This window comes from Equus asinus, chromosome 4, assembly GCF_041296235.1.
Source record: "Equus asinus isolate D_3611 breed Donkey chromosome 4, EquAss-T2T_v2, whole genome shotgun sequence".
In the NCBI taxonomy this organism is placed as follows: Eukaryota; Metazoa; Chordata; class Mammalia; order Perissodactyla; family Equidae; genus Equus; species Equus asinus.
The window spans coordinates 124,143,700-124,165,897 of NC_091793.1; the positions used below are offsets into that span (position 1 = coordinate 124,143,700).

At 33.9% G+C, this 22,198-nt stretch overlaps 1 protein-coding gene and 1 long non-coding RNA gene across 4 annotated transcripts in view; one reads left to right on the forward strand and one right to left on the reverse strand.

The window, feature by feature from the left end:
• LOC139045133 (uncharacterized) overlaps positions 1-22,198 on the forward strand; it is a 166,074-nt gene that overhangs the window by 108,769 nt on the left and 35,107 nt on the right. The window lies entirely within an intron of this gene.
• CALCRL (calcitonin receptor like receptor) overlaps positions 1-22,198 on the reverse strand; it is a 103,495-nt gene that overhangs the window by 22,076 nt on the left and 59,221 nt on the right. For all 3 annotated transcript variants that reach the window (XM_014852906.3, XM_014852908.3, XM_014852907.3), the window contains 7 exons: positions 19,772-19,862; positions 19,510-19,599; positions 18,382-18,474; positions 15,972-16,107; positions 12,895-13,005; positions 12,692-12,804; positions 11,130-11,221 (listed from right to left, as the gene is read on the reverse strand). In XM_014852906.3, coding sequence (XP_014708392.1) covers positions 11,130-11,221; positions 12,692-12,804; positions 12,895-13,005; positions 15,972-16,107; positions 18,382-18,435 — 506 coding nt within the window. In that variant the 5' untranslated portion in view covers positions 18,436-18,474; positions 19,510-19,599; positions 19,772-19,862. The remainder of the gene's footprint in view (positions 1-11,129; positions 11,222-12,691; positions 12,805-12,894; positions 13,006-15,971; positions 16,108-18,381; positions 18,475-19,509; positions 19,600-19,771; positions 19,863-22,198) is intronic.

The following is a 22,198-nucleotide window of genomic DNA, read 5'->3' on the forward strand; positions in this document are numbered from 1 at the left end:
AGTTCATGCCAATCTGAACACTGCCAAAAATAACAGGCAGAAAGCAATAAATCTATTAAAAGAAGCAGCAGTATGGCTATCTTTTGTCTCCTAAATGGAAACTTGAGGTGATGGAATCACCTGGTTATGTGTGACACAAAGCAGACATAACCTCTATCAGCAGCTCTCTTTTGGAGGCTGCTGGTGATCCATATGGTCAGATTAGAAAAAGTATTAGAGTGTTTCAGCCCGGGTGCTCAATGAAGTTCCCTCTGGAGGGGAAATGTTTGCTCTTGCTCCATCATGCTCCCTCCTCCCCTGCCCCTGCCTTTCAGGGCTGCTCATGTAATGTGAGTCCAGGCTGTGTAAGGAACAGACATGCTCATTTTGTGTGGCCAACTGGTTTTCTCCCATGTGTGAACCCCCTCAGTGCAAGTGCTCTCCCTGGTCTCCTGAGAGGCAGGAAACTGAGAGAAGAAATGTCAGCCTGTCTGAATGCCTGTGATTCTCACCCTCCAAAAAACCCCTTTTAGAGGCCAATTCATAATAACAGTAGTCACCATTTATTGAGCCATTAGAATATCCCAGGCACAGAGATAAGGACTTTACATTCATTATCTAATTTACACCCCCTTGAAGTATCATTATCCTTTTATAAAATTGAGGTCAGTTGCTCAAGGTCACAATCTTAGGGGATCTGTTGAATTTGAGTGTTGAAGTTTTTAAGAAAGTAATAAGGCTTTATCTCTTTTAATATTCATTTAGTCACTTATAAGTATTGATGCATAAGTAACATATTGTACATTGTTTCTGGATACTGGGGAAACAGTTGTGAATAATACAGAGCGAGACCCTGATCCCATGTCACTCATGTGACAGGGAAGGGTAAATAGACACATAAATTACATAATGTAGTTCTAGATAGTGTTATACGCTTTTTAGAAGTTAAAATAGGACTGAAATGTAGATAAAAACTCTGGCCAGAATGAGGAGAATATTCAAGATAGAACTGAAACAGGAGAAGATAGGGGAGAAAAGCGTCCCAAGCACCCAGTATCCAAGTTTAAAAGGAAAAGTTTAAAGTTAAAGCTTAAAGTTTTTGAGGTGCAAGAAGGACGGTGTAACAGAGCATAAGGCAAGACTCCACATTGTTTTTTTTCCATCCTAAGACGAAGAAAATTAAATTTAAAGAGCATAATTTGCCAAATGACTTTTCGATCCTGAAGTTCATACTCTGGTGTGTTACATCTTCACGTTGCGTCAGCAAATGTTAGCAGTGTAATATCCAGTCATTCTTGGGTTTTGTTTTTCCTAACTTACTAAAAAGATGACACAGTTTAGAGGGTTTACTTTGACTTTCTCCTCACATATCATCATATCTGTGGGTACGGTCTAGGAAAATAAACTATGCTGCAAGAGTGGAAATCCAGATTGCAAAATATATTACGACTTTGGGGAGAAAAATGTTATATTTTTCATTTTCTCTATTTCAATTGACAAAGTTTGATCCATTCAAATTACGGTATAGTCTTTACACCAAGCAATGGATCGTTAGCTTTCTTGAAATGACTTGTCATTCTACTCCCATGAAAATTTAGCTATGCTTAAATAGCACTTATGTTTCAAGTTGCTCAGGCAAAATAGATGGAATACACTTAGATAGAAGTTGCATTTTTATCAAAAATATCAACAGAAATATGTGATCTTTAACATTCAGCTATAGCTTTAGATAATAAATTTACTGTTTAACATAAGTCCAAATTCTTTAATTCAGTTATTTACTTTATATTTCCATACCTGGGACTCCTCTCTAAAACCAATAATACCAATTACATTATAGTGGAACTGGTTGTTGTTAGAGTAAATCCATTACTTTTTGCATCACTCTGTCCTTATTCAAATATTATACTCTAATGTGGAAATGCAGTGCTTTTATTATGTAATCACAGTAGACGTATTTAAAGAGATTTCCAACCAAGACTTGCATTATTGAATAGGCATGCTTCTGGCTCTCACCACGTTCAGTTTGAGGAGGGTGGAGTTTTCAGCACATTGATTAAAATTCATCAATTTGGAAATACACTCAGTGAGTATGATCTAATAAAACATTACGTGAAAAACTATTGTTAATTAAACATTATCCAAAGGAAAGCTGAAGGACATCTGGGATGCACGGTCCTGGGTGGGCGCTGAGAGAGATGTGATTTAGGGACCACCAGACGACTATTTCTGACCTCAGCCGTTGTCAAACCTCTGCCAGTGCAGATTTGCCAGGTTTTAAATAACTTCTCTAAGGGAAAGTTCTGATTTGCTGCAACAGGTGCATCGGGGTATGATTTTTAGAGGAAGACTCTTTGTTTTGTATGTTTCAATGCAGGCTTTAAATACTCAGCTTTGTTAAAAATCTGTTTGAAGATTGAATCATGAACAGTTTTCAGGAGAAAAATGATAGCTTAAAGAAGAAACCTATACTTGTTCTAACTCAAAGAGATAGATGAAGAAACTGGAAATGAGATAAAAGTTCACAATTTTGACTGAATATATTCAGATATGAGCTAAGAAAAAAAGGTGAGTATTTGGGTCACTTGTCCTGGAAAGCAGAAACATTAGCATTAAAGAATTATTTTATTAAGTTGAAAAAGCTTTGGCCTACTAACCGGATAGATTATTTTTGCTGAATTTTATTTAGGATCTTATCTACCTAGAAATGATATCATTGTCTGCATAGTTGCAAATATGCAGCTTAGCTCTAAAATCATTTGGAATCAGTGTCAGAAATGTCAGGAGAATTGAGATGTTTACAAAAAAAAAGAACCTTTTTTCCCCATACAAGTCAGATGTTATACGCGCTCTTTTATGGGCAAGAAGATGGAGCCCTTTGTCTGGGTTGAAAGTAAGAACAAGATTTGCTATGCTCTCAGATTCTAAACAGTAATTAAAATATAATTTATAACTAATTCCAGTAAAGTTTATTTATTTTTTTTATCTAAAGGGTTCTGCTTTGTTTTTCCAAGGATCATTATGAGTAAGAGTCATTGCCTCTCAGGGCTTGGCAAATCGCAATGTTCTGTCTCTCTCTCTTCCCCTCCCTTTCTCTTCCCTTTCTTTTTATCTCCCGCTCTGACTTTCCTTTAATTGGCTCTAATATAAAACTGAAGTATATCTGGTAAATAGTGTTTCATGTTCTCTGTTTCTAATTTAAAGCATGGATGAGTAGTAAACTTTTCTTTTCTCTCTCTAAGTAAAAAATAACAAACAGTACCCTAAATCAACTTTTTGTATGGCTCTTGGTTTTTATTAGGATGGATCAGTGACTCTCAATTAACAAATAGGAAAAAAAGGTGCCTCTACCAGAGACCAAGCAAGAATGACTGCAGTATGAGGAACTGGGCTAAGAAGCAGAAAGGAGCTACTGACAGATTTTTTATACACAATGATTTTATGTGAAACCTCAGCTCCTTTAGGAATTGTGTCCAGGTTAGTTGGAAGAAGGCTAAAATTTCTATTGCTCCTGACTATATTAACGTGCTTCATTAACCATTCACTTCCACCATGTCTGAGGTGGCCTTGGTCTTCCTTCAACCTCGTTGCAGAGTATCCTATGTTGTTTTACACAGATGCTTCTACTGACTAGAATTTTAAGGAGTCTTAGTCTAATGCCTTTCTTTGTTGATGGAGACAACAAAGGCCAGACAACTCAAGGGACTTGTCCAAGGTCCCAGATAAGGCATGGGAAAGTCAGTCGCATGGGAAACAAGCTTCCAAGTCAGTTCACATCTTCAGTCCTCAAAAGTGTGGTTAAGTGCCTACCATGTGCAAGGTCCTGTACTAAGCCCTGGACTGTGTAAAAGAACAAAGCAGAGATGATTCCTGCTCTCATGGAGCTCGCTTTGTGACATTCTTTTCATTACTTACCATTTTAGCGGATAGCTGTTTTTGGTAGGTGGTGGTTTTTCCTATTTTAGGAGATGGTTCTGGGGAGTGTACATTAGAGGATTTTACAATCAAAGACCACAAATTCTTGAACATGGTTTCAAGTACTGAGTTAGCTATGTGGTATCTTGTGGGCATAAAAAAGTTTTATTATTTTTGACTAATTTACTTAACCACTAGTTCTTATGACATAATTATACTACTAATTTGGTATATATAAAATCTTTCATTCATTGTTTACTTATTTTTCTACATGAACATTGGAACCATTTCTTTATAAATATGGTGCATATAAAACTAGAAATTGTGTCTTTAATTTTTTTCTTCAAGGCACCACTGGTATAATATGCCTAGCAGGGCTAAATATTTATATAAAAATCTTTTAATGGACTAATAAGAAAGAGCGATAACTATGCCAATAATAGACAGTGTTTTCCAAACTAGACACTTCGCTTAACACTGCAGATATATTCTCAGCCCTTATACCAAATCTATGCTATAGATACTAACAGTGTCTGCATTTTAAAGATGTGAAATGGAGGATTAGAGAAACAAAAGAACTTTCTCCAAGCTACACAGCAAGCAGGTGATAAAGGTGCAATCTGGGACCAGATGTGCTTATATAGAGCAAATATTCTTAACCACTCTCCTGTAATTAAGGATGTCTAGACATATGAAAAGTATTTAGAATGCTATACCTGGATCTTACTTGAAGAGGCTTTCTTATGTTTTACCTAAAGCCTGAGAACGTATAATAAGAAATAAAAATTCATTTGTAGCTTTGCTTCTGTCTGTTCAAATTCTCCATTTTTAAAAGACAAAGTCAAATAAAATTACTAAGCCAAACAGAAAGAACACAGATCAGGATTAACCCTGGATAACTTAGTTAACTACTTAGAACATAAGTAAAATTGGGTGTTGGACTAGATAATCTCTTCATTTCTTTCCTGTGTTTTTTTTTTTACTGAGGAAGATTAGCCCTGAGCTAACATCTCTGCCAATCTTCCTCCACTTTATATGTGGGTCACCACCACAGCATGGCTGACAATTGGTATAGGTCCATGCCTGGGATCCGAACTGTGAACTGGGGCTGCTGAAGCAAAGCATGCTGAACTTAACCACTATGCCATGGGACTGGCCCCTCTCTTCATTTCTTATGGTTTACAATTTCTACCTGTTGAAATTCTACCCATCATTTAACACTTGTTTCAATGAGATTATCACCTCAGGAGTTTTCCCATAGCTCTATGTAGTACCACAATAACTTGTTTTTTACTTTGTATTTCTATTCTACAGAGGTAATGTTAGATGACTACGTAAGTGTATTCTATATGCCTTCATGATTGCTATAGTCTAATGACAAAATTAGTGCCTCTTATCATTTATTGAGAGATTGCTGCATGCCAGGTCCTATATGACGCTTCTTTGCTCAGTATTTTAAACAATATTATGATTCATTATAAAGAAACTGAAGCTCACTGAAAAGCAGAATCAGCCTAAGTCCATATTATTAGTAAGTGGTGATGGCAAGATTTGACTATATCACATGTTTTTAATTACTGTATTACATTATCCAATAAAATTAACTTATGCTTGAAATCAAGTGCTCACCTGTCATGCTAATTCACCATTAAAGATTTTTTTTTCAATTTACTGTAGAGAATGAACAGTTCACTGTACTTTCAGTATAAACTTTAAGTATAAGCAATGTAATTAGTTGAAACTTTATTTTTTCTTTTATATACAGGCCAAACCAAATTCCATATATTAGCAAGTCACTAATTCGCTTTAACAAAACTTTGCCTATGTAGTGTGCTATACATCTTTTTAAAAGATAAAGAAATTTTAGCAAATAACAAATACATGTGTTTAATGCATACAGTTCTCTTGATTAAAAAAAAAACTGCCTCTATTTCTAGAGAAAAAAAGGCCTATTTGTTCTTCAAACATGAGAACAACGTTTGGAGCAACATGAAATTTCTAATCTCTCTTTTAAAATGAGAAATGAATCTACAGATCATATCTTTAAAGCTAAAGTACTTAGCATATATGTATACAATTTCAGTTTTGTAAAAAGTGTTTTTCCATAGAAACAATAAATTAATTCTGCAGTTTTAAATCTTAAGCCTTCAATTAAAAATTAAAATTACTTGTGAGTATTGGTTGAATAGTATTTGCTGTTTTAAATAAAAATATATAAATACAGATATAAAAATATTGAACCAGATTTTCTTTCAATTCCTAATCAATAATAAATACAGCTTATCTGTGTAGATTGCTTTTATCTTGCAAAATACTTTCACGATGCTCACTTCCCTGATATTGAAATTATGTACTTTGAATAAAAACATTAACTCCTTGGTTCTAATCCTATTTACTGAATGGCTGGTCATTCATAGGCTTAGAAGTAGCATTAAAGATCATTCCTTTCAGCTGTAAATCCAGTATAGTAATCACCCATTTCAAAATTCCTGATAGGTTGACATCTAATTTCTGTCGGAAAATCTTGACTGACAGGAAGGTCAATTGGTCACTTGGTGGTTCATTCTACGTTTTTAGCTGGTAGAGTTTTTAATTTTTTTTAAGTGAGACAAATATTTTCTTTATGTTATTATACAAACTCTATTCCCAATTATAGTCAGGTGAATTCTTGAAGTCATCTATTGTGCCCCCTATATTTTATCTTTTTCTGGCTTAACATTCTTGGTACCTCAACTCCCTGATCAGTAGACATTAGTCTCTTCAATTTCTTCACTGTCCTGATAGGCCAATTCTTATGACATCTTCTTTTCCTCTTACAACGTCAGTCCAGAGTAGACAGAATAAATGGCTGGACTGATTAGAGATTTGGAATTGATACTTCACATTTATTGGTGTAGTCTGGCTTCCAGCATTGTTTTCACTTGACAGTCCGCTACTGCCTCGTTAGTTCACAGCAAGCATTTGTTCAATCAAATCCTGGGCTCTTTCATGAAGGAGTTGTGTTAATTTTGCATTTGACTTTATGGAATTAGTGTAGGGCTTTATGTATTTATATCCTTGCTAAATTCAAACTTGTTTGGGGCTATAGGGCTTAGAATTCTAGGAGACAGTTGTTCTCTCTTTTTTTATTTTTTTATTTATTTTTATTAATTAACTAATTAATTTTTTGAGGGAGATTAGCCCTGAGCTAACATCCACTACCAATCCTCCTCTTTTTGCTGAGGAAGACAGGCCCTGAGCTAACATCTGTGCCCATCTTCCTCTATTTTATATGTGGGACACCTGCCACAGCATGGCTTGCCAAGCGGTGCCATGTCCGCACCCGGGATCAGAACCAGTGAACCCCAGGCCACCAAAGTGGAACATGCGCACTTAACCACTGCACCACCGGGCCAGCCCCCAGTTGTTCTCTCTTTGACTGCTGATTTTGCATGCAACATAACTGCTGCACTTCTCAATTTCATGTCCTTCAGAAATTTAATATGTTTGAATACTTTGACTTATTACATACAAAATAAAAAGAGGTCATTTAATCTGAAGGGTCTCAGCTGTATTAGTTTTAAATTTGCAGAGATGATGGTCTCCTAAATGGTAATTAAAAATTTACTCCAAGTCCACTACAACTAGTTGCAGTTTTACAACTACTACAACAAGGAATTTAGGAAGGTTTCACTGAGGAAATGATGCTCAAGTTGAGATCTGAAAGATGAATACATTTAACTGTGCTAGAGGAGAAGGGGAGAGAAGAGGCAGAATATTCAATTATAGGACATGCTAATGGTTTTGACTTTCTATAAATTACAATAGGAAGTTAAATTTTTAAAGCAAAGGATGACAAAATCAGATCTATATTTGATTTAAATCTGAAAATATTCTGGCTGCATTGTTTAGAATTGAATGAGGGTGGTGAAAGTGGTTTTACTGAGGCTAGGTAAGACAAGGTTGGTGGTGGCGACAGTAGAGATGAAACAAATTGGATAGACTGGAGGGCTGTTAGGAGGTTAAATCCACAGAGTATGAGGAAAGAGTGATAGGGAAGAAAACTGAGAAGGTGTCACAGACTGCTCCTAAATTTCTGGCTAATGCAACTAGATTGCTGGTAAGTGGTATTTGTAAAGATGGGTCTGGAAGAAACACTGCTTTGGGTTAGGAGGAGGTAGACACTGTGAATTTGTTTTGAACATGTTTGAGATGCTTTTGAGATGATGTATTTCAAGAGCCGTAAAAAGATGTATATCCTTTGACCAAACAATCCCAAGTCTCTGGGAATGTAGCTAAAAAAATAGTGCAAAATATGGGAAAAGTTATGCCTCAAAATGTCCATTGCAGTGTTTTTTTATTAACGGGAAAAATTGGAAGAAATGTTAATGTTCAAAAATGGAGGAATGCGCCCGGCCCCGTGGCCAAGTGGTTAAGTTCGGGCGCTCCGCTGTGGCGGCCCAGGGTTTCACTGGTTCAGATCCTGGGCGCAGACATGGCACTACTCATCAGGCCATGCTGAGGCGGCATCCCACATGCCACAACTGGAAGGACCCACAACTAAAATATACAATTTTGTACTGGGAGAATTTGGGGAGAAAAAGCAGAAAAACAAAAGAAGATTGGCAACAGTTGTTAGCTCAGGTGCAATCTTTAGGGAAAAAAAAGAAGAATGATTTAATAAACTTTTGTCAACTTACTAAGTGGAATATTATTTAGCTAATTAAATGGTTGTTTTTAAAAACTCTTTAGTGACATGGAAAAATTATATAGTGCTAAATTATAAAAACAGTTAAAATAATTGTTACATTGCAATTAAAACTGTAAAAACAAATGAAAATGAAATGAAACTGGAAAAATACAAAAAGTGATCAATAAGATGTTAGAATTATGTGCATATTTTTCTTTTCTTTATTTAAAAATTAGTTACATGCTTAAATTGTTTTTTATTTTTTTAAAATGTGGCAAATTTAAGTGCAAGTCTCGTTTCTCAACATTATAGCCTGTTTGTTTTTAATTAAGGACTGAATTCTTTTTCCTGAAGTTAGAAATATTTAAAACACAACTTTTTCCCAAGAAGATTTATAGGACAATCTTAAATAACTCTTACGATTTCTATTTTATGCCTTTATGGTAAAGGCTGGTCTATTTTATACGCAGTCATAGTCATAAAAGTCTTCATGTTAAAAAAAGAATTTTGGCTAATATTAGTTACACTTAAATTAACTCTCTCTTTGTGTTTGTTTATAGATGTGGTAGATACGTAATTTTTGTGAACTGAAAGTCTGAGTTCTAGAGTATTGCATAAATTTTAAGGCAACTCGTTGCATCATTTAGTTCCAAGAACCAAAGAGAGTCATATTTTCAAATTTAGATACTTTGTATTTTTAAATTGTACAGATTTTGTTTCCAGGAATGAAGAAAAAAAATGAACTATTTCTTTCTTAAACTGTTTGTTCCTTTTATTATACTAAATGAGAGTTTGAAATTTTAATTTCATTTTGTTTTTAAATTAACTAAATTAAATATTAACCTAGTTTTGTTGCTATATTTTACCAATGTTTGTTAGCATCAGCAATACTGTTTCACTTTGTTAATTAGCATAAATAATATATCACTGCAGACTTGAGGACTTTATTTAAAAATTGTCACTTTGGAAAATGGTTTATTTTCCATTTTTCAGAGCTATTTTTAGGCTATTAGACAATCATAATAAAGTTTTTGCTACTCCAAAGATAGTATTAATTTCAAAAATCTTGCATAAACTAGGAGCATATTCAAGAGTACAGATGGAGCTTTAATAAGCTATATATAAGTAACTGATGTGATGTAACTAATTGTAAAGGCAGTGACTGAGAACTGGCAGTTTGTTTTGAGCAAGAACATTTTGGTGACTTGTTGCAAAATATAGTATGGTAAATTTAAGTCTTTCAGAAATGTTTTCCATATTTTAGGATAAAAATTCTTTTCAACTTCTTTTGATATACATTTTGCACAATTTACTAAAGAAAATGTCCAATTTTAAAAATGTACACATGTTTAATTAGCTTTATTCAGAGTAGAGTTTTTAAAATCAGTTTCTAATGGTGCCTAGATAATGTCATAAATCAAAAGCCCCATTAAAAAGTTTTCATGTGGATTCCTCAAAGTAATTGATATTGAAGATTCTTAAGAAGGCACAAGTTTCCAAAAATGTTAATTCTGGTACAATCTCTAGATCCCATGATTTTGAACCCAGGAGAGGTAACAGTTGGTTGGTTCATATATTATTTGATGTACTCTGAATATTTGATGGACTATGAGCTTAAAGTTGGTGCTCCAGTTACATAAGTACTTAACATCCAGCTGTCTGATAATTTCTCGATTTGGATTATTTTCACGTGCTACTACTCTAGCTGGTTCTAAAGCTGTTGATGTTTCAAGATGACTGTTAAAGAAGAAGAAGAAGGCAAAGGACGAGGGGAAGAGGAAGAGAAGAAGGAAGGGAAGAGGAGGGGACAGCTAAGATAATGAATATGGTGATGAAGCTACAGTGAAATACAGCTACTCACTCTTCACACAGCACTCTGTGATTGTGATCAAAATTATGAAAACCATGTTAATGCATAAAATAATGTATACATGTTTTGGAATTTACTTTCCTATAATTTAAAAAATCACTTGTTGATTAATTGAATCAAGAAATTGCAGCTGACTCTCCCTCCCCCAAAAAAGGAGTAAATTTCAAGTAAAGTTCAAAGTATAATTTAACCATTTTAACAATGATCCCCTCAAACCAGGAAAAATAACCTAATCATAATATATTGGGATTCTTATTTTTAATAATATATATTAAATGCCATTGTTATTATTCACACAAAATACGGGTTCCTATAATGTACCATGTATACTGATACTAAAATTGACCAAGAGGTTGAAAATTCAGTTAAGAAGGACTGTAATATTTGACAGTTTCCAAAGCAAATATGGATAGGTTTACATATTGATTTTGGCTCCTTTCTTACTATATGACTTCATTATTATATGTCTACTAATTTTTTAAAGTCAGACTTCAGATATTTCATCAACCTCCTCGCTCTATATTTCTACAAAGTCAAGATAAGTTCAACATATTTCAAACATTCAATTTATTTTAAATATTATAAATCATCATCAATATTTTGTATATTTTATCAGCACGTGAGACGAACATGCACATGACACTACATTCACCAAAGACAACCGGTAAATTTAAAAAATATTTTACATGTACTTACTTGAAATAAAAGAATATGCCAAGCGAGATAAGCAGTGATGCAATAGACAGTCCGTGTCCAATTATAGTCAGGTAAAACAAATTCAGGGCAGTCTATAATTTATATGAATAAAAAAATGAAGGCTTATATCAATACTAATAATACTTACAATACTTATAATCACTACATGTGTATTAACTCAAATTCAATACAATATATTTTAAAAAACGTGATCTGATGGCATTACCATTTAGCTTATAAACCAAGAAATACTTGAATATGTCTGATATGAAGAATATCTATGCAAATTTATTGAGTAACCTTAAATTTATAAATCACAAGCCCTTTCTGTTTAAGAAATTAGAAATTTATTAAATATGTGAAGGAATAATTTTATTGATCTAGCTTGTGCAACATATGAAACCATTTTATATTTTGCAGGATATTGACAATTCTCACTGTATCACTTTGTGCACCTTAAATCAAACACAATTTGATGATTTTTGTTCGTTTGTTTGCTTAGGCTTAAATGCCAGATAAGGCTTTCTTTCCCAAATGGGTTTTTCTTTTTCCTGTGACAAATTTGAGGCTCCAAGACAAATCTGAACATAGTAACTTATAGGAACCTCTGATCTGTACAGATACAAACTAAATTTCTCCTTGTTTGACTTTTTCTCTTCGATTTTTATTTGCCTGTATTCCACTTATTTGCAACTTACCATTTTATTGTATATGTTTATAATTCTCTTCAAACCCTTCTCTGAATATGCAAAGAATACATGATTTATAAGTACAATGATAGCTGACAGTTATCAAGTGCTTACTACATGCTTGTTAGTTTTCTAAGTATTTTGTTTATATTAAGTCAAACCTTATTAAAAAAAAAAAAAACCCCTGAAGGTGGGTTTATTGTTATCCTCATTTTATACCTGAGGGGACCGAGGCAGAGAGAGGTCATGGCTTACCAAAGTCACAGAGCTGGTAAAGGGCAGAAAGTCAGACATCAGGATTCAGATTTAATCACTGTGAGAAATTGCCTTTGTCTACACTCCAGTGAAAATATATACAGGCACTTTCTATCAAAGCTTTATCATTGTGACACACCGTGACTAACCTTGACTTTAACATATGGAGTTAAAAGTGGGCCTGTGAGTGAGGGACTGACAGCCAGTCAGATGGGAAGCCTTCTGCTAAGGGGCAGATGACCTGTAAACCCTGCTGGGCTCATCCTGTTTACTGGAGCACAATTCCCCCACGTAATTCTAGAAATTCCACCACAAATGAAAATTTTCCCTTTTCTTACACTTTTAAGGTATGTTTTCCTTGGAAAATTTGAAGCCCCAATCCTGAGCCATTGACTTGTAAATACGTTGTTACCTAGCAGGATGGCTTCCTCAGTGAATGGCAGAATCAATGATAATTATTGCCATAAAGATATTTTTCTTCATTGCTTTCTTAAGGCGTATTAGGAAAACACTGTACAATGGAATGGAGCACTAACTGAATTTCTCCAGTGCTGTATCAGTAACTAACTTTTTAAAGAGAGAGTGTAAATGAAATTTCAATTTATAATTATTACATACCTTCACTTTCTCGTGTGTGTTAACATTACATTGGGTATAATTTGTCCACGTTCTATTGCTTTCTGGATGTCTAAACCAGTTTCCATCTTGGTCACAGATCTTTGTAACTTTTTCTTTAATGTTAAAAAAGAAAAAGGTAATTAGTTAACCTAGGGTTTGCTAAATAGATGTCAAAGATATTTGAAAATAAATTCTGCTTTTACCTGAAGGATCAAAATCCTGAAAGTAATCAGGGCAGTGCTGCATTGATTCGGTTCCTGCAGCAACATCATTCCAGCACAGCCATCCATCCCAGGTTCTGTTGCAGTAAATGCCTTAAGGAGAAAGTACAGATTAGGGTTCGCTAACCGCTTCTACTTAGACGTGAAGCCACAGAGTCTTAATAGTGGGTTCACACTGACATGGAATAAAGACTGTCTATTGAAAATGAAGACATCATATAAAATCTATAGCAACAACTTAGATTTTTCACCAAGTAATCATTAGAATAACTAATTGCTAAATTAAATGTAGAAATAGCTGAAAAAAATATAAAAAGTTTCGCTTTAATTCTAGTTCTCAAAGATAGCTACTTATTCAATAAATCAGTGGTCTTTGCTGGTTGTCCTTAACCTGAAAGTAGTGGTTAATTAGCATTCCTATGCTTGAAATTAAAAAAATATTGGAAATCAGAAACATTTTATTTTAGAAACTGCGTTCTTGGGCCAAGGTGTTAGTATATTCTGAACCGAAGAAGTGAATGTTCCAATGTTTCCTATTTCATCATATTAACCCTGACACATAGTTATTTAGGCCCCTCCACCAAATTCTAGCACTCACTTTCCTTCCTTTTCTTTTCAACTGGAATAGAGTGTTTATTTATTTATTTTAAATGTTTTGGTGCAGAAGATTGGCCCTGAGCTAACATCTGTGCCAATCTTCCTCTATTTTGCATGTGGGTCGGCACCATGGCAAGGCTTGATGAGTGATGTGTGGGTGTGCACCTGGGATCTAAACCCATGAACACCGGGCTGCCAAAGTGGAGCGAGGAAACTTAACCACTACGCCACCGGGCCAGCCCCAGTAAGTGTTTAATAAAAAACTTCTTACATGAAAAAATATAAAATTGTTTAAAGGCATAGAGAAATAAAATGATCATTGTTCCAAAGATCTAACAGTCTAGAATCAAAGAAAGTAATTTTCCACCTTGTCAGGTAAGCACACATTGATAGAAACCTGAATGCTACATGAGATGTTTATTTTTTTAACAGATTTTTACAGCACTCTCAGAATCAATCTAGCCTTCATGGAAGTAGGAAAGATTCTCTTGACCTGAAAGTCTAAATAATTCTCAATTTTTAGAAAAACCTCAGATAACCTCAGTTTTCTCTCTTGTGATTTTCAAATACTTATTTAAGTAGTTTGCATCCATCTATTACTAAATAAAATGTGTTTTGTGCCCTAGCAGAGAAAAATTTGCTGATATCACTTTAGAAAGCATCTCAAATGATTCCTTATCACTGCTCCAAAATATTCCATCTGGTTAACAACAACACTGGCAGCATGATAGACTGCAAGGTCCAGAATTTTTCAAACCATGTTGTATGTCATTTGAGACATGAGAAAGTATTCCATTAAAAAATTTTGTGGTCAGGGGCTGGCTCGGTAGTGTAGCGGTTAAGTTGGCGCACCCTGCTTTGGTGGCCTGGGGTTTGCAGGCCAGGATCCCAGGCACAGACCTGGGCACCACTTATCAAGCCATGCTGTGGCAGGTGTTCCACATATAAAATAGACGAAGATGTTAGCTCAGGGCCAATCTTCGTGACTGAAAAGAGGAAGACTGGTGGCAGATGTTAGCTCAGAGCTAATCTTCCTCAAAAAAACACAAAAAGTTTGTGGTCAAATAAATTTGGGAAACACAAAGTTAAAATAAAGACAGTTCTTTATTGCAAGACATGCTAGAGTATTTAAAATTACAAAGAGCATTATGAAGCTCCAAGAGGAAGATTTACAATGCAGTGATCCTAAACTCATTTTATCACAAAATTGTTTTATTATGAAACTCTCATAGAGATATTCCTATTGTTCAACAATTAGATTTGAAGCCTGCTTTTACATATATCTAGGTAATCTGGAAGGTGTTAATTCAATAGTTTTAAACTAATAACACTGAGATTTTAATGAAATAAAGTAAAAAGCCAGATCAGTTAACACAGAATTTGAATATAATTTTTAATTACTTGATAATTTGACCACTATTGACCTAATATTAGATAATTTGCCATTGTCTGGTGTATTTTACAGATATTTTTTAACTGGCTGAGTATATTATAATAAAAATGTTTGGACAGGTATGTCTAAATACTTCTCCAAAGATGAAGTAATTTTATTATTCAGTTAAATTAAGATTCTAAAAGTTGACCAATGTAGAAAAATCACCTTTTTCTCTTTCTCACAAGCAAGTTCATTTTAACAGTTAAAAATAGTAATAATAACCTACTTATAACATTAAATTTATATAAGAAACAGTATGTATTATACTATCAAATATTTTCCCCCAAATTTTAAGATCTTTGTTTCCAATGATAATTTATCACTTTAGAAATATCTAAAATCTTTTCATTTTGCTTGGTTTCAGTGTGAGTTTTGTGTTTTATACCTTGAAGATGACCCTGTCTTTAGGGTTGGCAGGTAAAAGACAGAGCCTGTTTTTGGTTTTGGTTTTTGCTGAATCTGGTAACGCTACTTCAGCTACTTATATTTGCATCCTCAGAATTGAAGCAAATATCTGGCACTTAATAGGCCCTCAATACATGTGACAAAAATATCTAAAGAACACCTTATGGAAACAGAAGCACTTAGATTTCATTAGCTTTGCTACCAAATGTCCTATGCAAAGTATGTGTTTGGCCAAAAAAAAAAAAAATTGTTTGTCATTCTGTTATGCAAGCTCCTATGAAGATTGTGAAAAAAGGAAACACAGATTCCATAAACTGAAAATCGACTGTCAGTGATTCAATTCAAGACATATACTTATTTGATATTTTCAATATCTTTATTTATCCCTAAAAATACCCCTGTTGCACATAGTTTATTTACATAGAATTTTCTAAAAGGAGCAAGATAAATTATGTCATAAATATTCTCCATAAATAAATAGTTAAAACTGCAGATATACCAGAAAAACTAGAAGCTAACACATTTTTAATAAGGAAGCTAAGGAACCCATAATGATGTAATGGGGTAGTTTAAAAAATATATATATATATCAAATAATTTAAAATTAAATAGTCATGTTTACCTTCTATTTGTTGAATAGGGTCTTGCATAATTTTTTGGTAACATTCATATTGAGCTGTCATGATTTTATTTCTAGTAACACTCAACTGAATTGAGTCATCAGGGATCTCTTCTTCTGATTCTGCTGTGACAAGAATCTAAGGAATTAAAAAAAAAATAAAACTTCAGAATTGTGAGAATGTCTGTGGGAGGCTGGCTGTCACCGTGGAAAACTCTAAGTGCAGTGATGTACTGCGTGGTCAGCTGGCTCTAAGGGGAACTCTCTGATTCAGTGTTTGCCAGTTTCCATGGTACAAATATCCCCACCATGCCCAATTTGAGGCCACCTATAAGAAGTTGCCACTGGCAGCGTTGGGAAGCACAGTCAGCAGTCGGCTCTCAGCAGCCTGTGGGAGCTGGCTCCAAGACATGTTCTGGAATGCAGACTGAGCTGTGTTCGAAACCCACCTCTACTTTTTCTCCTGCTCTGTGAATGTAGGCAAGATTCTTAACCCCCTAAGCCTCTGCTTTCTTAGGTAAAATGAGATGAAATAGTATTAAGACAACAGAGGGGAAGTATCTAGCATTTAATTACGAGGTAAATGCTCAAAATTGTTGTCATTTTTATCACTATATTTTGATAATCAAAATAATGACAAGTTCATCTATGATGCTGGTAAATAGAATTTTTATTGTATGCATATCAATAAAGTTTTTGGACAAAGTCTATGTTTATGTTCTTCCAATTTAGTAGCACTATTTTAAGCTTCACTTCCACTTTAATTTCTATGATTTTTTCCCCATTTTATGATATGAGTCCTGTAAAAATATCTCTTAAATCTTATTTTTCCTTCACTTTTCCATTATTTCTATTAACTATTTTCTATAAGCAGTTATCTTTCTACTCTTATTTTGTTCTCTTGTTCTTGATTTTCTCTTCTCTACCAGGAAGCTGAATTTAGTAAAGTCTGAATAGTAATATTCCCTCAGTGTGTAGCACCACTGAAGTTTCACCATCTCCTGACCACCATTTAACATTAACTCTTTCCTCTTTTTTTGGTTTCAATTTCCTAATAAGGATTTCTGCAGCAGGCGTGCTGCACAAGTAATAAATGGAAATTTATAACATCAAGAAAATTAATATTTTTTTCTCTTGTTCTCAGGAAGTTTATAGAACTGCATAAAACCTGTATCATTTTTACTCTTGCTTAAAATAAGAACTCAGATTTGAACACCATCTGAATGAACTCAAGAGAAACGGTCACAATTTCTTAAATTACAATAATCAGATTGGTAATCGGTTCCAGAATTACCTACAGGAAACCAGTGTTGGCCCGAGCAGCTCATTGGCATGCTCAATGGAGGGTGTGAGCTGAAGAAACAGAAGAGCTGTTTCTTGAATTCTGGTCTATTTACCTAAGATAACATCTAAGAAGTGCAGAATTTGGACCGCTTGAGACTTGAGAATGTTTTCAAATACAAATGTTAACAGGAATGTAGTCTTGCTTTTTTCCCTGTTTAGGTTTTGTACATTTTGTTGTGTCTCTTTGTTTGAATCTGTGTGGGGTTTGCTTGGTTGGGAACACAAGAGGAGAGAAAATTATTTGCTGGCACAGAATTAGATGAGTTTATGTCTCTCGGTTTCTCATACATGTAATGAGATAAAGGTGCAGTCACTGTTTTAATATGAGAGAGACAGAGAAAAAATATGAACAAAATATTTCTGTAAATAAAAATAAATTAAATGTATAAGGCCCCTCCAGTATAGCAATTGCTTTTCAGTCATCCGTAGTCTATCCTCCACTTCCGTTCCCACATAGCCCCATATACCTGCAGAGGCAGGCATGAGAGCAAACACTCACAGCCATAGCTGCTCCAAACTTAGCATCAGTGCCTGTCAGAAAATGGACACTTCATACTTGTTTGAATGAATAGCTGAGGAAATTAATTTAAAATATAGTGCATGGTTCTGAATCGCTTTTCAGTCAATATAAGTCAATCAGTTGGCAGAATGGGAGAAAAATCAACAGGTTGGAATCTGCTTTTTTGATAGATCTAACTTAGAATCAACAGATCTGGTTGAAAATATTTTATCTGCTACTACAACAGTACTATAGAGCCATTCTGATAATTACTTTCCGCTGGTGTCTTGAGCATGGGTATCCACTGACCTTCCTCACTTCGAAGTCCCCTGCTCACACACCCTGCCCACCATCCTATAGTGCCTGCTGTCGGATTAATCGCCTAAAAGTGCCCACTGAAAGGAAATGAATTATTGCTGTATTGATTGGATATAAAAATTTACTTAATTTATGCATCAAATATGTGCATGTCATTTTGTTGTCATTAACCGTTATCAATTATTGGTATATTGGAAGTGAAAACAGAAATAATCAGAGATAGGGAGATACATTAGAGGAATTTATGCTTACCATAAAAAAAGGCAAGAGAAACACAAAATACAGGATACACTTTTTCTCCATCATTAAAGCCAAAATGAAATATGCTATATAATATAAATCAAACTGCAATAGAAAATGAAAGAAATATAATTCATCAATATTGTGAAATATAGATGGTTCTCAATGGATAATTTTTTTTAAAACTACACAATAATTTTGCTTTAAAGCTTTCATTAATAGTCTTATGTTTTACAAATGTTAAGAGCATCATGGCTTAAAGTACTAAAGAACTTAATTAAATACATTTTAATTTAATTAGCCTTACCATCAGGAAAGCGTCTTACATATATATTTTTAAGTAATTAGAAAACATCTTGCTTTCTTTTCCTTTACCAAAATTGAGATAAAATGATTAAAATACCAAAATAAAGAGTTTCACAAGAACACAAAAAAAAGCTTACCTTTATTTCCTATGAGTATTAATCTCATTTTTATTTTTCTGATTAATTTAAGGGAGAAAATTGTTCTCAGGTCAATTTCTTGGGAATCAACATGCATATGTCATAAAAATGGCCTTATAATTTAATACAAATTATTCTTCATTTCAGGATTCAATTGGTTTTTTTTAATCAGGAAATAAAAGATTCCCTAAGTCATCTACATTACTAAAATAAGTTTACAGGAGATGGGCAATACCAAATAAAAGTCTTTCTGTTAAATATTTCTAATGGGAGATACGATTCTGAGCTAATGAAAAATAACGTCTAAAACACCACTCCCTACCTTCTTAATTCTAAGATACAAACATTGCTAAGGTAAAGTGTATATTGCTTACTCCCTATAAGGCTCCTGAGCAACCTACTCTCACAGTATTCTTATGAGATATAAATGATCACTTATTTAACTGAATGTGTAAAAAATATTTTTCAAAGAAGATAAAAAAATTCCAATCAGTAGATATTTGTCAGTGAACTAAGCACTTGGATTTAATTTCATTAGGAAACTTGTCATGATTTTTGTTACAGGGCAAATATAAGAATAAGAATCATAAAAATCTTTCCACATGCTTTGATTATTTTTATTATCACAAGCAACGAGAGCACATCATTAACTAGCACGGAGAATCTGTGCCATTGCTTGCCCTCACCAATTACTCACCTAGAAGCAGCTTTTCTTTTTAATTGTAGCAATCTTCCAAATAATGTTTTCTCTTCTATCAGCTATATTGGGTTTTTCTTACTAGTTGACCTTAAGAAAAATATAACCAAAAAATCAAGAAGCATTGTATTAATTTTAAATATAAAAAAAGTAGCATGAGGAAAACAATGAATCAAAGTTTTTGCAATTCAGTAATTAATGAGTTGATATGTTAGTTTTTATTGCATTGTACTATGAGAAAATCTAATTTTCCAGGACTTACAAGCACAATTGTCTCCAGACTCAAATCACATTTTCTCTTGGATCATATTCGACATCGTCTTGAGGAATTTCTTAAATCCACGGGTCATGACCTGAAATATTGATTGATATGATAATTTAACATTATTTTAATAAACCAAAATCATTTCCATCATAAATTGAAATTTTCAAAGAAAATACCACTTTCAAAATGATATTTTTATTAAGCTATTCCAATTTTTTTTTTTAAAGATTGGCACCTAAGCTAATATCTGTTGCCAATTTTTTTTCTTCTCTTCTCCCCCAAGTCCCCCAGTACACAGTTGTATATTCTAGTTGTAGGTCTTTCTGGTTGTGCTATGTAGGACACCACTTCAGCAGGGCTTGATGAACAGTGATATGTACGCACCCAGGATATGAACCAGCGAAAACCTGGGCCGCCAAGCAGAGTATGCAAACTTAACCATTCAGCCAGAGGGTTCGCACTAAGCTACTCCAATTTCTCAAAATCTCTTTTGCTTACAATATATTTGAATTTTGTCACAAATATTTGTTGTTTTCCATTATTTGGAGAAACTTACATCAATTTTCATTTATCCGGGATTGTTGAGACACTGAGCAATTAACTGAATATTTTAAGTAAATTTCAAAAAACTAGAACATGATAAAAAGTCTTTTAAATTAAACAATAGCTTAGTCTTCCTTTGAATAACTTTATCTAATCATTTATTGGGATGTGTTATTAGTCTTAGTTCCGTATGTCTATTTCCCTTGCTGGTATGGTTTCTGAAAGCCAGAAACCGTATCTGATTGATTTTTGTATTCTTTGTGCCTGGCAGTTAATTTACATTTGGTGTATAAATGAATGAATAAATAAATGAAAAAGTGAATCAATAAAGTACTTTAGGATTTTAAACTTACAACCAAGAATGCTAATCATAACTATTAATTAACTGTCGTTTCTTCTAGTAGAAGGCTTTAGATGGTGTTTGAATCTATACTGACAATGAAAATTGGAAAAAAAGTTCTTATATCAGCATGTTTACTTTCTTACAAGATAATGTCCTGAAAACTATTCAGTTTTCGAGTTCTGTGGTGGTTTTGATATTGAATAAACAGTAATGTACTGTACTGACTTTGGAAGTCATAAAGTTAAGCCAAATTGAAGACATTGGTAATTTACGTTTTTCTGTATTAAATATATATAGTCCAGGAATATACAAGTAAGAATGTAAAGAAATATTATTCTCTTTGGAAGTCAGATAGGTGTTTATGCAACAATGTTTTGATTACACATGAGTCAAGATTAAATTACCTTTAATATGTACATGGGCTCAAAACTCGAAGTGGAAAGTTCTTCAAAAAAGATGTTTAGAGTTTTCCCAAACCCGACATATTTGAAAAACATTTCACCCAACACTAGCAGGTATTTTTGTTGCTTATCTAATAGGCTTCAAAATCAGAGATCCAAAATATCTTAGTGAAATCTCTTAGTGTTCGCTGGATCATCTTGGCACTAATAATTCAAGAGGGATTTATTCAACTCACAAAATATTCATCAATGCAAATAATTCCACTTTTATAGTTTTCCTTCTTCACCCTATTTCCTAGTGATTGGGAAAATGTGCTCCTAGGAACAAGGTTGTATCTTGCACTATGTAAACTTGCGGCACATCTAATTAAGAGGGCAGATCTATGGCCCCTGGTTTTATCAAGGATGCAGCAACAAGTTTGGGTGGCAGACTTTCAAACACATGGTGGATAGGTGTACTCTCCATGAGATCTGGCAATGTCCATTTTATGTGGTGATCCAGTCACTTGAGTCATCTTCTCTCTCAAGGCCCTATCAAATTTTCCAGCCAGCAGACACATGTGGTGAGTGGTCCAAAATGGAGGAATCACACCTTTAACTAAGAGCTCTTTAGGTCAATAATGGAGGGATCATGACTGGCCAGGTAGATAATACCATTGCAGATACGTCTGAAGTTCAGGTTAGACTGAGTCTCATATTGGTAGATGTAATGACATGACCGTTATCAGGAGAAGCATATTTGATTGGTTCTTGGCATACTGCCTCTAATACGCTCATTTAGCAAATGGATCTCTTTTCTATATTTAGCTTATTCCAAATTTATCTTTGCTAAAATACATTTGATATTAACTGACCAAAACTATTGAGCAAATCATTGTAAACCTCTTTCAGATCTTGTTAAATTATTTACTGATAACTGAGTCACATGTTGCCTCATGAAATATAGTAGCAGCTCTCATTCAATTTTGAGGAAAGATAAAATACATACTTAAAGGAGGTCAAGTCAAATGAATAAATCTGCCGGTGTATTTTTCCTACTGGGCTCAGGTTTGTTGGTAGGTAAAGGACTTCTTCAAAACTGAGAAAGCTCTAATTTAAACTCTGAAGTGAATTTGTAATCACAATGGTATAGTATTA